General features: G+C 34.1%; 1 protein-coding gene across 4 annotated transcripts in view; it reads right to left on the reverse strand.

Annotated features, from left to right (window-relative positions):
* The window catches only part of EIF2A (eukaryotic translation initiation factor 2A), a 38,117-nt gene that overhangs the window by 12,924 nt on the left and 10,815 nt on the right, over positions 1-14,378 (reverse strand). For all 4 annotated transcript variants that reach the window (XR_016393114.1, XM_022582745.3, XM_089911016.1 and 1 more), the window contains 7 exons: positions 10,082-10,156; positions 6,954-7,072; positions 5,733-5,832; positions 5,291-5,373; positions 2,178-2,251; positions 1,890-2,034; positions 1,571-1,687 (listed from right to left, as the gene is read on the reverse strand). Coding sequence is in view for 3 of the 4 variants with exons in the window: in XM_022582745.3 (XP_022438453.1) it covers positions 1,571-1,687; positions 1,890-2,034; positions 2,178-2,251; positions 5,291-5,373; positions 5,733-5,832; positions 6,954-7,072; positions 10,082-10,156 (713 nt within the window). In the remaining variant the exon portion in view is untranslated. The remainder of the gene's footprint in view (positions 1-1,570; positions 1,688-1,889; positions 2,035-2,177; positions 2,252-5,290; positions 5,374-5,732; positions 5,833-6,953; positions 7,073-10,081; positions 10,157-14,378) is intronic.

Here is a 14,378-nt window from a genome sequence, read left to right on the forward strand (position 1 = left end):
ACCTATTTTTCTCTCCTGTTATTGGTCTTTTATTGTTACACTTGAGATATTAACAAAATTCACCTTTTCTCATATTTATCCCTTGTCTAAAACTTTTTTTCCCTAATTTTTTGTTTGTTTTGCTTAATTTATGGACTCTTTTCTTCCCCCAGTGTAGAAATCTGTAATTTCATATACTAAAATTTATCACTTTCCCCATACGACTTCTACCTTGTTTAAAGTCTTTTTCTACTTTAAGATTAGAAAAATGTACGTATAGCTGATTCACTTTGCTGTAGCTGTATAGCAGAAACTAACAACACTGTAAAGTAACTATACTCCAATAAAATTTTTTTAAAAAATTCTCCCACATTTTCTTCTAGTTCTGTAGTTTTAGATACAATTTTTTGGCCCAATTGGAACTTATTTTGGTAAAGAATTAGCAATAGTAACTTTTTGTTCCAAATAGCTAGCCAACTGTCCCCAAACCATATATTAAATGACCAATATTTTCCTGCATTGATTCAAATGCTGACTTTATTATACGTCAATGGCTTTGGAAGTATGGATCTATTTGTGGATCCTATCGTGTTCCACTGATTTATCTGCTTATCCATAAGCCAGAACCAAATTGTCTTAATTACAATTGCTTTACATTTTAATATCTAATAGTATCAGAATCCCTCCTTCGCTACTCTTTTTTTTGCAAAGTTTTCAAAACATTCTTGCAAGTTTATTTTTCAATATCAACTTTAGAACCAGCTTATCTAATTGTAAAAAAGAAAATCTACTGGCATTTTAGTTTAATTTTTAGATCAATTTGGAGAGAAATGACATCTTTGTCAAGTTATTAAAGGTTATAGTTTGCCCCTCAGAAGTTTTAAAGTTTTCTTCCCATCAGCCCTATATATTTCTTTTTTATTGCTGTATATGGAGTCTTTCCTTCCATTTTGCTTTTTAAGAGGCTGTTGTTTATGCTGTAACTTCATCTGATGAGCAGAGATGATTCGATTTTCACCTTTCTAAACTGTATACTTATTCTTTTGATCAGGTACACTGACTAGGTCTTTCAGAATGTTAAATAATAAATGGAAGGGGGGCGGGTCATCCTTGTTTTGTTCCTGATTTGAATGGGAATACACAGTTTTTGAAAGAAAGGTTACCTTACCCATACATGTTCAATTCAAAATAAAAAAGATTAGGGAGTTGCCAGAATTTTAAAACTAGTTTTTCACAGTTAACTCATCAAAACAAAATATGAAGTGGTTAAAACTCTTCAGTTCTGAAGATGGTGCTAAACACACTACACCAACTTGCTGTCATAATTAATTACACAAGTCCCCAAAGAGCTATTACAATGAAATTATCTCATCAGCAAGTTCCCTACTAAACTGCTAGTATAACTAAATTAACTAATTGGATTCTGTCAAAATAAGGTATGTTTGGGGATGATAAGAGGAATTTTATCTTAAAGGTTATTAAAATACGTGAGTTCTATCACTTGATCAAGAACTTAGATGAGATCATCTTTATGGCACTGTATTTTTTACTATCATTTATTCTATTAAAGGAAGACTGCTGGAACACTCACGTAATTGCACCACAGCACTTTCTCCATTTGTGGCAATGTAATGCAGCGTCTGTTCCCCATAGTAGGAAGCTCCTGTCTTGTCAACATCAGTACTAGCTATTACCAACACAGCAGTAGCTGTAAGGGTAAAAACTTTAATTAGATTTAAAACACAAATTAAACTAATGGTGATTAGAAAAATATTAAAAAGTGTAACAAAGCACATGTAAATTTTCATTGAATAAGCACTGATACTCTTTTCTTTTTCTATATACATAGGAATATAAGTCTAAATTAATGCTTGATAAACAAAATGGGAGATAAAATATATTTATCATACCTTTTTTATTCCATAGCATTGTAACCTTATCAGCCTTAAAGAAACTTTTATTGGCTAAAGCTGCATGAGGTCCATCAAAGTTGGGGTACTGATATAATCTAACAAATGAAGGTGCACCCTTACTTCCTGGAACATAGACAGCCACCTAAGATACACAGACATAAATAATGACTTAAATTTTTTGAAGCATATAAACTAAGATGGACATGTTTTTAAAGTAACTAAAAACTAGGAAAAGGTTTAATGTCATAATATTCCACATGAACAAACAAAAACATTAGCAGTTACCTTGTACGGCTGGGGTCCAGGTGATAACACAAAATCATTAATTTTTTTCAAATGCAATTTATTTGCAAATGTATCTAAAAAAAAGTAAATGGTATTAGATTAATGAGAGAAGCTAACAGAAATATCTCAAATTCTGAATGCATTATAAAAGGTTAACGTAACTATACACAAAACGGCTCACTGTAGTCTCATGTCGGTGAGGCAGAGTAACAGAGTGGAAAAAGCATGGGTGAGTGAGACAGACCTGTGCGTGAATTCCTACTCAGTCACTGTGTGACTGTGTGACCTTGGGCAAGTAATGGGATTACATACCTAATTCTTAGTGTACAGTGCCAGGCACACAGTAGGTATTAAATAAATATCAGTTCTCTTCTCTTAAATCTCTGAACTAAAGTAGTCTTAGAGCCCATTTGATGGGACAGATGACCCTAGCTTGCTACTGTAGAACGTGGAAATGAAAATTCTGTAACTAATGTGATAAACAGATCCACAACAATGATAATCAACAATAGTAACTATAACAATGGCCGATATTTGTTGAGTGCTTACTCTGTGCCAGAAGAAACCATGTTATGAACACTACGCTCTCCTAGTTAACGGGATCAAGAGCTATTACTCTTTCTTTGTTCAAATATAGAGACCAACAGCTATTCAAAAGTAGCATACCAAACTGCTAAACTGGCAGCCCCCTTCTTCTGGCATGCTCATAAAGAGGCAAGGAAGATAAGCGAGCAAGCTAACCCCAAATTAGTGGGGAAAGGATTAAGCCTCAAAAGCAGGAAATTGAAGGGTAATGCTAAATGACTGTGTAGATGGTGTCAAAATCAGCCTGCATGCCATCTTCTGTAAATGTGAACATTTGCCAATTCCCATTCTACTTTCTCGACTTATGATGGGGTTATGTCCTGATAAACCCATGGTAAGTTGAAAATATCATAAGTTGAAAATGCATTTAATAAACCTTATGTACTGAACATCATAGCTTAACTTAGACTACCTTAAATATTACGTGCTCAGAACACTTAATATTAGTCTACAGTTGAGCAAAATCATTAAACACAAAGGCTATTTTATAATAAAGTGTTGAATATCTCATGTAATCTATTGAATACTCAACTGAAAGTGAAAAACATAATGGTTGTACAGGTCCAAAAGAGTTCTAAGTGTATCAATTGTTGACCCTTGTGATCATGTGGCTGACTGGGAGCTGTGGCTCACTGCTGCTGCCCAGCATCACGAGAGGGTACCATTCCACATGGCGCTAGCCCAGGAAGAGATTGAAATTCAAAGTACAATTTCTACTGAATACATAGCACTTTCACACCATCATGAAGTTGAAAAATCTTAACTCAAACTATTGTAAGTCAGTGACTGTACTAAAAAGTGTTCAGTCACCAATGGAATATTCTAAGGACAAAAGGAACTGCAAAACTTTCTTCTTTAAATTATTTTTCAGTAATCATGTTATAGGTGTTACTATTGGTATTGCTATTCTAAGAATGCTATGTGGTCAATGAAGAATAAAGCAAATGAATAATTATGTGGATGTGATATTCTCAAACTATCACCTGTTATCCCAGAGAAACACATTCTTGGTGTTGGCAAAAGGCAATACAGATATAAGATAAAAAAGAAAAAAAAAAAAAAAAGGCCTAGAAACAATGATCAATCAACACAGTAGCAATGAGAATCCTCTACACCCAGACTGTGGTCTCTAAAGACCATTTTCCACTAAAAGGGAGCAGAGTATATTGGAGAATTGGCTGATTCTAGGTGTATAGCAAGAAATATACAAGATAATCCTAGAATGATTTGTCCTACCATATAGCAAAAAAGTCATTAAAGACTAATTGACCAATGATGGGACAATTTGAGAATCAATAAGAATAGTAATTAAAATGGATTGAAACACATCATGTGTAAATCCATAGTTCATCAGGTTGGGGGTGGGGACTAATCGGTTGCAATGGAGATTGCTAAAGAAAGAACTCATTTTATTAAAAGTGATAAAGGAGAAGAATATTTATTTTGCCTTTCCCATATAAATGGTCCACTAGGTAACCAAATAGTAGAAAGGGGAATTTCTCCTTATAGAGGTAGTACAGCTAATAAATGATAAGGGAAGGAGGGAAACTATAGTATCACCAATTTTTAACCACGCATTGAACATTAACGCCAATTAACCATACAAAATTAAAGACAATGAGACATTATGTGCTTCTTTTTTTTATGTGTTTCTTGATAAAAGAATTGAACACTGCCTTATGATGTAGTCTTGCCCTCAGCTCCCCAAAACAGAACTTGAAGCTGACCAACTCTAGATCCAAATAGTTATTTACAGGAAACAGATGAACATGTTAAATTACAGAATGGGATACAAGAGCAAAACTCAAATATGGGAGTATATATAAGTAACTTTGTTTCTTAAATAATAAATTGCAAGGGGGAAAAAAGAATGGAGAGGGAACTTATAGCTTAAAGAAACTTAAAAGATATATAAATCAATTGCAATGTGAAGGACCTTATTTGGATCCTGAGTTTTAAAAAAATTATCACATTTTCAATTATTAGAAGTTTGAACACTGACCAGATATTCTATAATCTGTGATAATGGTATTATGACTAAGTTTGAAAAAAATATTAAGAGCCCTAATCTTCAGAATACATACTGAAATAGTTATAGGTAAAATTATACGATGTCTACAATTTTCTTTAGCAGAGTAAAAGAGATGGTAGGTGGACAGATGCATGGATGAAGGTTTGGCAATGGGCTGATGGCTATGGGACTAGGTGTCTACTTTTGTATTTGAAACTCTACACAACAAAATATTTTAAAAATTTGTATCACAGAATTTCAATAGCAACTAAACTCAGAAAGAGGTACTCAAATGTCTTAATAGTAATTATTAGATAGTAAAAGTTTATTATAAAAGAATGTTTGTGTTATAAAGTTTTACTAGCAATTACACTTGGAGTTATTCAAATGAATTACTATAACAGCAACTGTTAATATATTAACAGTATTTAGGAGAACCCTATGATACCATGTAAGGCAATAAAAACTGTACATATTTATAGCAAATAATAAAATCATTTCATAAATCTTTCCATACTAAAATTGTTGTTTTCAAAGAAGTGAACTTCATTGTTAACATTTCGGGCACAAAGAGTTTCATCTTCTGACCAGGATGGACACCTACATTGAAAAGAAAGAATATTAAAAAATTTTAAATAGAATGTAACATCATATGTTAACATGTTAAAGTTTATGATATTGTTTACTATTTAAGGAAAAATACTTATAAATATGATGTCAAGTCAGTTACTAATAGTTTTAGTCAGCATATATAATAGAAAAATATTATTCCTTTTGATTCAAATACTAAATAAAAGATCAAGTTTTTACTCTATTACATTCTCACATACAAAATCCTTAAAGATCTAGATTTTGATCTGAGAAGTTATTTTCTAAATCAATACCAGAGAAACAAATAACATACAACAAAGATATTTAAAATATTTAAAAATAATTAGTATTTTAAAGCATTTATTTACCAATTTTGCATTTTTTTCTGGATGAAAGACTTCAAACACGTCCCAGTTTTCACATCATAAAGTTGTAGGTTAGGTATCCCAGCTGTATCATCTTTAGAAGCTGCCATAAAAACAAAAATTTTTGCAGTAATTGTCTCCTAACACTAGTATAAAGATTTCATTCTTAGAAAAAATTTGAACAAGATTATAAAAGATCGGGTAAGAGCTGCTTTAAATCAACTTTCCCCTCTAGCTTTAATTATAGATTTAATCATCCATTCCTAAAGCTATGACAATATGATGGCTGTCTGAGCAGAATTTTGTATTTCTGAAATGAGTTAATTACTACAGTTTTTAAGAATACTTGAAGAGATTAAGTGTGACATAGTTTGCTGTTAAACAGATTAAACTGTCTTATCACGAAAGCTGTGTCTGTAAGTTACACACATGAAGAAAAGTTATATAAAACCACTCACAGTCCTCAACTGATTCTCAATTTCCCTTTTACTTACTTGGAAAAATAATATTCATTAGAGTCCATGCCTCTTGGAAGAACGAACTCAGGAAGTTCATAATCCAACAATGAGCTACTATCATATATTTATTCAACAATATCCACATTATTACAAAATGCTTCTTAAAATAAGCCCTATACCGGGACCCAATATTTTAATCACTGATCTATAAAGCACAGCTATATATTGGGTTGGCTAAAAAGTTCATTTGGATTTTTCTGTAAGATGTTATGGAAAAACCCAAACGAACTGTTGGCCAAGCCAATAAAATGTTCATATAATGTATATTAGATCTTTAAATGCGTTAGAAAATGACACACCATTTCCTACCTTTGTCATACCATAAACATTTCTTAGACGTTGTGTCTACTGTACTTCCTCTTTCATTTATAATTATATAAAACGATTTTTATTTTAAAGGTCACTATTCTTCTTAATTTTTGCGATCTTCTCTATCCATTGGTTGTTTACTTTATAAATTTTCCCTTGAGCTTTTTTCTTTTCCTCTATCTCATGATGGATCTTCTCACTAACTTACTATACCTTGAAATTACTTAAAGTACATTCTATTTGGGGAATACAAGATTCATTGTCAATTAAAAATATTCTCAAACACTATTTACTATCATAAATATTAATTACTTTCCTATAAGATTATAAACCTTTTTTTTCCCCACTGAGTTGAGTTGGTCCTGTCAGAATATTTTTACAATTGGAAAATACTTACTAGTGTAAGGCTGCCATGTTGCCAGGACAGTGTTTTTTGGCGAGAACTCAAGGCAAACTGCCTTTGGAAGGTCGAAGGAGTGCAGTTGTCCCTTGTTAGTGACACTGATAACATTTATTCTGGTTTCAAAAGAAATTACTTCAGCAATGAAATACTGTTTCACAATAGCCAGCACTATCCAAAACATTCATACTTCTTTTTAAGTACAGATCACTCTAAAGTGTTCATTCCTCATAAAAATCAATTTTCAGTCAGTTCTAGAAAATATCCAATAAACACTTTAACGTAAAAGAGTGTACATTTTACCAAAGGCCCCTATTTAAGGCTGGTGTTGGGAAGTAATATAGAATTTGCAGAAAGATACAATAGATACGACCTTCAACCAAAAAGGAAAAAACAGGCCTTTAAGTGAACACAGAACAAATCTACAGACAAGATGACGAATTTCAAATCCAAGAGAAAATGAAAGTATGTATTTTTTAATTTGAGTAAATGGAAACTGCAACGGCTAGGGAAATCAGCAAGGATACTTTTGATGTCTATAAAAATCTCAGAAGCAGTCTACAAAAGATATTACTGTAAGAATTATCGTGGTACAATGACAAAAAAGACAATAATTGTAAAAAAAAAAGCAGTTTCCACTTTTGGGGACACTTTCTATGAACCATGTTCTGGTTTAACCACTTTATGTACATTTTCTCATTTAATCCTCACAACAATCTCATAAAACAGGTATTATCATCTCCATTTTACAAATGGTAAAACTGCAGGTTAGAAAAATGAAATGATCTGATGATTTGCCCAAGAGCATACTCCTAATAAATGCCAGAGCAATGCTCTGAAACCTGTTTGGCCTGACTTGCTCTTACGTAGTCCTTGTGGTGAAAGAAAGAAAGAAAAAAAAAAAGATACTCCATCTCATTGCAGAAATTCCTTAAAGTTACCTTGTTCAACTCAAGTTTGAGGACACTGGGTTAGGATAAGTGGCAACTGGTAAGAATAAACAATTACCATATATTATTTAAACACAGAAACATACACACAAACACACACACTTATGACTGTAGATTCTTTACAACTTACTGTAAATTACATATTTTAGAATTACATGAAGCTTTCTTTTTTTTGTTGTTAATAAACTTTAAAGTTATTCTTAGTTTAATGAAGGGTGTTTATTTTAATTTAATAAGCACAAATTTAAGGAAAAATCAGTTATAGCTTCTGACTTAGTTAACCATGAACCCAGCAAAGACCACAATCAATACACTATATCTGTTTCTCTTGCCCCAGGAACAATATGTACTGTTGTGGCTGCAGCACCTTAAGGAAATAAATGCTAGAACCAGGTATAAAAAAATCTATTAAAAAGATGGACACAACACGTGGGGACATATTAAGAGGACTGAGTTGAATCCAACAGAAAACAAAGTGGAGATATGACATATAAAAAATTAATAATAATTGCCAAAGTGAAAATAGACTTACTCAATAAACTGTAAGCTAGTAGAATAAGGGATACCTCAAAAAGATAATAGGCAATGAAAAGATGTATGATATGTCCCATCAGATAGCAAATTTCTATCAACTCATTACTCAAATACTGTAAACTAAAATATGGATTTAGGGACTTCCCTGGCGCAGTGGTTAAGACTGCACTCCCAATGCAGGGGGCCTGGGCTCGACCCCTGGTGGGGAACTAGATCCCACATGCACGTCGCAACTAAGAGTTCCCATGCCACAACTAAGACTCAGCGCAACCAAATAAAAATAAATATATATATAAATATTAGAAAAATAATAAAATATGGATTGAAAAAAAAAACCCAAATACCCACAACAGGTTACACCTAAAGAAATAAGAAAAGTTGAGAGTACGTCCTTTCTTTCAGGCTGAGAGCAAGACTGTCTGTTAACACTGTGAATAAGACCCAATATAATTATATTCTTAATAATTTGAGAGTAGTAGTTTGTTGGTTGGATTCAATAACTTAAAAAAAAATAAAATACTGATGAACATTTTTAATTATAAAAGCTAATTCTGCCAGCTACTTACAGTCATAGAAATGAATCAACTAATTCAACACAATCATTTTAGCATTTTTAAAAATCATGTGTTAATCCAATCTGACCTGATAGCTGAAAGACCTCAGAATATAGTACCACTGTGTAAGAAACATTTAAAATATACTTTTCAAAAGGATGCAATCATTTTTCCCCCTTTAAAAAACCTAAGATATTATATCTGGCTAAAAACAACAAAAATAACTTTAAACCAAGCAACAAATATTCAGGCATTTTCCTGCTGTGAACTGAAATACAGTGACTATGGAAAATTGAAAAGAATTGGTTTTCTAAGTGAAATTATGAACACTGAACCAAAATACTTTTTTTTTTGCAAGACCAATTTTGTAATCTGATTATTTTATGTAATACAGACTATACCAAACATACTTTTGAATAACTTATATTTAGATGACATGCTGTTATACACAATAAAACTAACAGTAATAAATATAGACAGTTGTTAATAAGTTAACAGCAAAGATATAAGGTATCTACCATAAACAAGCAAAGAGAGTTATTCTCTAAATGTTAGTGCAGAACTTAAGAAACCCTAACCAATCACTTAGAGCACTATTTAAAACAACCTCTCAGCTTCTTCTGCATTAAGTTAATTGCCCTTTTTTTTTTTTTTTTTGCTGTATGCGGGCCTCTTACTGTTGTGGCCTCTCCTGTTGCGGAGCACAGGCTCCGGACGCGCAGGCTCAGCGGCCATGGCTCACGGGCCCAGCCGCTCCGCGGCATGTGGGATCTTCCTGGACCGGGGCACGAACCCGTGTCCCCTGCATCGGCAGGCGGACTCTCAACCACTGCGCCACCAGGGAAGCCCCATATGTTACTTTTTAATTCTAAGTAACTAGAGAACTCAAAGAAGTCCTGGCACATAAACAGAAACTAACAACTTTGTAGATGTTCTATGGATGTTATATTGGAGATAATACCTAACAGCACCAACACATTAAAAGATGGACTTTATAAATGACATCCAAATACATGTTATTCACATAAAACAATTATGTTTTATATTCACAACACACACATAAAATGTTATATAAATGAACACTAACTTTTCTCCGTTGCCCCAGGCAAACAAGGTCCCATCCTTACTAAAGGTACAGGTTTTGCAATTTTTCCCAGATTCTCTGAAAATAATAAGAAAAAAAGCTTAAATTAATAAGCATTAATACTTTTTTAAAAAATCTGATTAAAAATCCACAATCTTACCACAAATTTAATGACTAAGAACTTACATAAATTTTAGAAAATAATTCCAAAATGCTTTAGTCTACCAAAAATACTTTCTCACTTAAAATGCAGTGCCAACTACCACTGTAAAGCTGGAAATTGATTTTATACCAACAGACCAATGTTAAGTAAGAAATAGAGCCCTTTTGGGTAAATAACTAGTCGGTATGAAAACCCAAAAATGTAGGTGTATGTGGAAGCTACCAGCTGTCAGCCCTTATCTTGAGAGAGCTGAAGGATTTCAACACGGAGGTTTTGTAAAGAATTTCCCAAACTACCTGCATAACAAAACAATGGTGGATAAAATATCCTCAAGCGGCCAAGAGGTGACCCTGGATTTCAAGGACAAAGACCTTCTACCAATTTCTCATGTGCAGAGACAGAAAGTATAAAAACGGTAAGAGGATCTTCACATTAAAAAAATATGGATGCAGGATTCTGTACAAAAACTAACCTGTGGAACTCGAACTTCTTGGCAATCTTCTATCAAACGATCAAAACTTTAAGTACTGTATTTCTCAACTGGAGATGGCTACTGTGAGTACACCTCCCAGTGATAATGAAGACCCAAACAGAAATGTGTGCATGTGTGTACAGTAGATGTCCATATGTGTAGTCACAACATTAGATCAGAACTTTGTGGCTAACAAATATTTGAATTGTCAAATAACGACACACAGAGAACTGACCAGTACACCCCTTCTAAACTGGACAATGTCTTTGTTTCTGTTGTTGTTGTTTTAAATAAATTTATTTATTTAATTTTTGGCTGCGTTGGGTGTTCGTTGATGTGTGCGGGCTTTCCCTAGTTGCCGCAAGTAGGGGCTACTCTTGGTTGCGGTGCGCAGGCTTCTCATGGCTGTGGCTTCTCTTACTGTGGAGCACGGGCTCTAGGCACACGGGCTTCAGTAGTTGTGGCTCGCGGGCTCTAGAGTACAGGCTCAGTAGTTGTGGCGCACGGGCTTAGTTGCTCCGTGGCATGTGGGATCTTCCTGGACCAGGGCTCGAACCTGTGTCCCCTGCATTGGCAGGCGGATTCTTAACCACTGCGCCACCAGGGAAGCCCTGGACACTGTCTTTGCATTAATTCATCTGAAGATGACATTTGTGTTTCTGCAATCATACAATAATGGTAGCTTATCCTCAGTGTATAGCTACTAAAACATTTTTTTTCTCACTCCCTTACATAAATAGCTATGACCAAGATGTCCTCCATTCTATACTTGTGCAACTTATTTCTGAACCTTAAGGCAGAATTTTACAATTATTCTTTTTAAATCCTACCCAACTTTTGGTCTATTATTCCAGCCTACTGATATCTACTTATATCTTCATTTTCCCTTTTAAAAGCATTAGTCATTCCTCACAGATTTAAGTAAAATATAAATTATAAAACATCATTCTAAGCTATCATCTAAATTAATTATGAGAATATTGGATGACCTTTGAACAAGCTCCTGTGGCTCACCAATAGTCCTTCCCTCAAACTAAATCAACTTATTAGTCAGCTGACTTCACAGCTCTTAACCAATGACAACTCTGTCACTAACATCATTCAACCAAAAGACTTTCTCATTTCTCACATACTTTGCTAAAATCATGTTTATAGTTCTATTCTGATGTGTCTGGAAATTCTACTCAGAAAGGAAATGAGATAAACGTGAAACAATTTATTCTTAGCAAGCTCATTTTGACTCCAATAATTACCTCCTTATTGTAATGATTATAAATTGTCTTTTTAATAACTCATTCTAGAATTATGTTTAAGAATGAAAGCAAGCTTCCTACACTATAGTATCCAGACTTCAATTCTTTTCTTAATTTTGGCAATTGGAAAATTTTGTCTATTTCCTTCTGGAACAATCTTTTAAATGAAAAATTTCAAATATACACAAAAGTAGAGCAAAAGTATGATAACCCCCCTACACACTTATCACCAAGCTTAAATAATTATTAACTCATGGTCAATTTTCTTTAATCTACTCCCTACTTTCATATTTAACGCCAGAATATTTTAAAGCAAAACCAGATGTCATATCATTTTACTCTATACTTCAGTATGCATCTCTAACTGACAAGGGCATTTTTAAAAAACAGAACCACCACTATGCCACTTTAACTCATGAAATTAACAATAATTCCTTACTATCATTTAATAGCCAGTATTTGGATATCCGGTTTTTTAAAAGCTCCCCAAGTCATTCTAATGTGCAGCCAAATTTAAGGACCATTCATCTAAAAGCTTGATTAGAAGCAGATTTTTAAAAATCTTCATAGAAGGTAAGTACCGCATAGTTCCTATTGCAACTTACCAGGAGACACATAATGTCTCCTTGTTCTGCTCTTAGTGATGCTGAGATTGTACTGGACTCATTATGCACCTCCCCAGACTCACCTAATCCTTCCTGCTCCCAGGCACCAGCTATTCAACGAAGAGACCTGGCCACCTCATCTCCTAACACCACTGGTTGTCTCAGACTCTCCAAGAATGAAGGCCCCATTTCAGCACGGCTTCCATTATGCCTATTGCAGTAGCAGGAAGAGAAGCACGGGCACTCAGATTCAACCCGAACAGATCAAAAGAAGATTCTGGCTGCAGACCAATTTCTTACCCATCCTCTTCAAAACAGATTGTTCTAAGGCACAGTGGTTCTATACAACCTCTCTGGAGAAATTCTGCATGACCAAGCAACTTGGATGGATTTTGTGAATCTGTGGTCAGTTCAGTGCACCTCACTCTATATTTGCTTTCACTTCTCCCTTGTCTCATTTCCCTTTCCCCCTCACTCCTGCTGCCTTGGGATCGCACACCCCAATGAAGTGCAGCACAAAAGCTTTAACACAGACTCTTATTTTCTAAAGTGGTGCTTTTCAAATATTAATGTGCATACAAATCACTGAGGAGCTGGTTAAAATACAGATTTTGATTCAGTAAGCTGCGTAGGGCCTGAGATGTTCTGATGTTTGATTTCTGCACCAGCTCAAGGTGATGCCAGTATGGCTGATCTTGGGCCCATACTTCCTGTAACAAGGTTCTAGAGAACTGAGTCTAGTAAAAAAAATGGTCAATAGAGTCAGATGACGGCAGCCTGATTACAAAGTTCCCTATCAACAGTTCATCTAACAGCATCTTTTAATGATCATTTGCGTAGATCAGTCGTTCTCAAAGTGTGGACCCTAGACTTGCAGTGTCAGCATTACCTAGGAACTTGGTAAAAATTCTAATTCTTGGGCCCCTGCCCCAGATCTAATGAATCAGAAAATCTGAAGAGGGAACAGTATCCTGTGTTTTAACAAGCTCTTGATTGTGATGCATGCAAAAGTTTGAGAACCACTGATACATGACTTCTTTAGGATAACGAAATGGTGATTATCTAATCCCATCATTCTTTTTAAATTTACTACTGTTCTATAAAGAAGTTTTCCTCATCAACAATTTGGTTACTGAAAAATAGTTTGTACAGGAAAGGCAACATAAATGCTTGATTTTTTCTTTCTTTATCAATTTTCAAAGTAATGAACAAGGATCCCATCAATTTCTAATGCTGACCAATAAGATTTGGAGGGAGGAGGATTTTTTTACAGACTACTTACATACTTAACATGTCTTAATTCTTAGAGTCATTATTCTTCTTAATGCTCAAATTGTCCCATCTAAGGTTGGTATAAACCCCTTCATGTTGACTCCTGTGACAGTTTAGCAAAACCCCATTAGCCTTTTATAACTTCCTCGTTTTCTGGCACAAGATATGTATGGCTCAACTCATACATTTTTTGTCCTATACCTGGAGTTGACCACTCCTCCAAGGAACTGGTTCCTTTTAGTGAAGAATGGCATTTAGAAATCATAATCTGTGAGGTATTTACTGCTACCAGGTTATCACTGGCTCTAGCCCTTTAGAGTGGACAGAACTACGAAATACAAATTTTTTATGAAAAGAAATCATGAATTCATATTGATACATGCAAGTCTATCTCCCCACTTCACTCTTATGCTGAAACTTTGGTTCCTAATGACATTAATATAATTATTTATTTGTTTTACCCTACAATAGATTTAAAAGGACAACATCAATTTTCTATTAATAATAAAACTATTGAATGCATTTAAGAATATTG

This window comes from Delphinapterus leucas, chromosome 4, assembly GCF_059928025.1.
Source record: "Delphinapterus leucas isolate spDelLeu-1000000601 "Yukka" chromosome 4, BTC_Dleu_Yukka2, whole genome shotgun sequence".
NCBI lineage: Eukaryota > Metazoa > Chordata > Mammalia > Artiodactyla > Monodontidae > Delphinapterus > Delphinapterus leucas.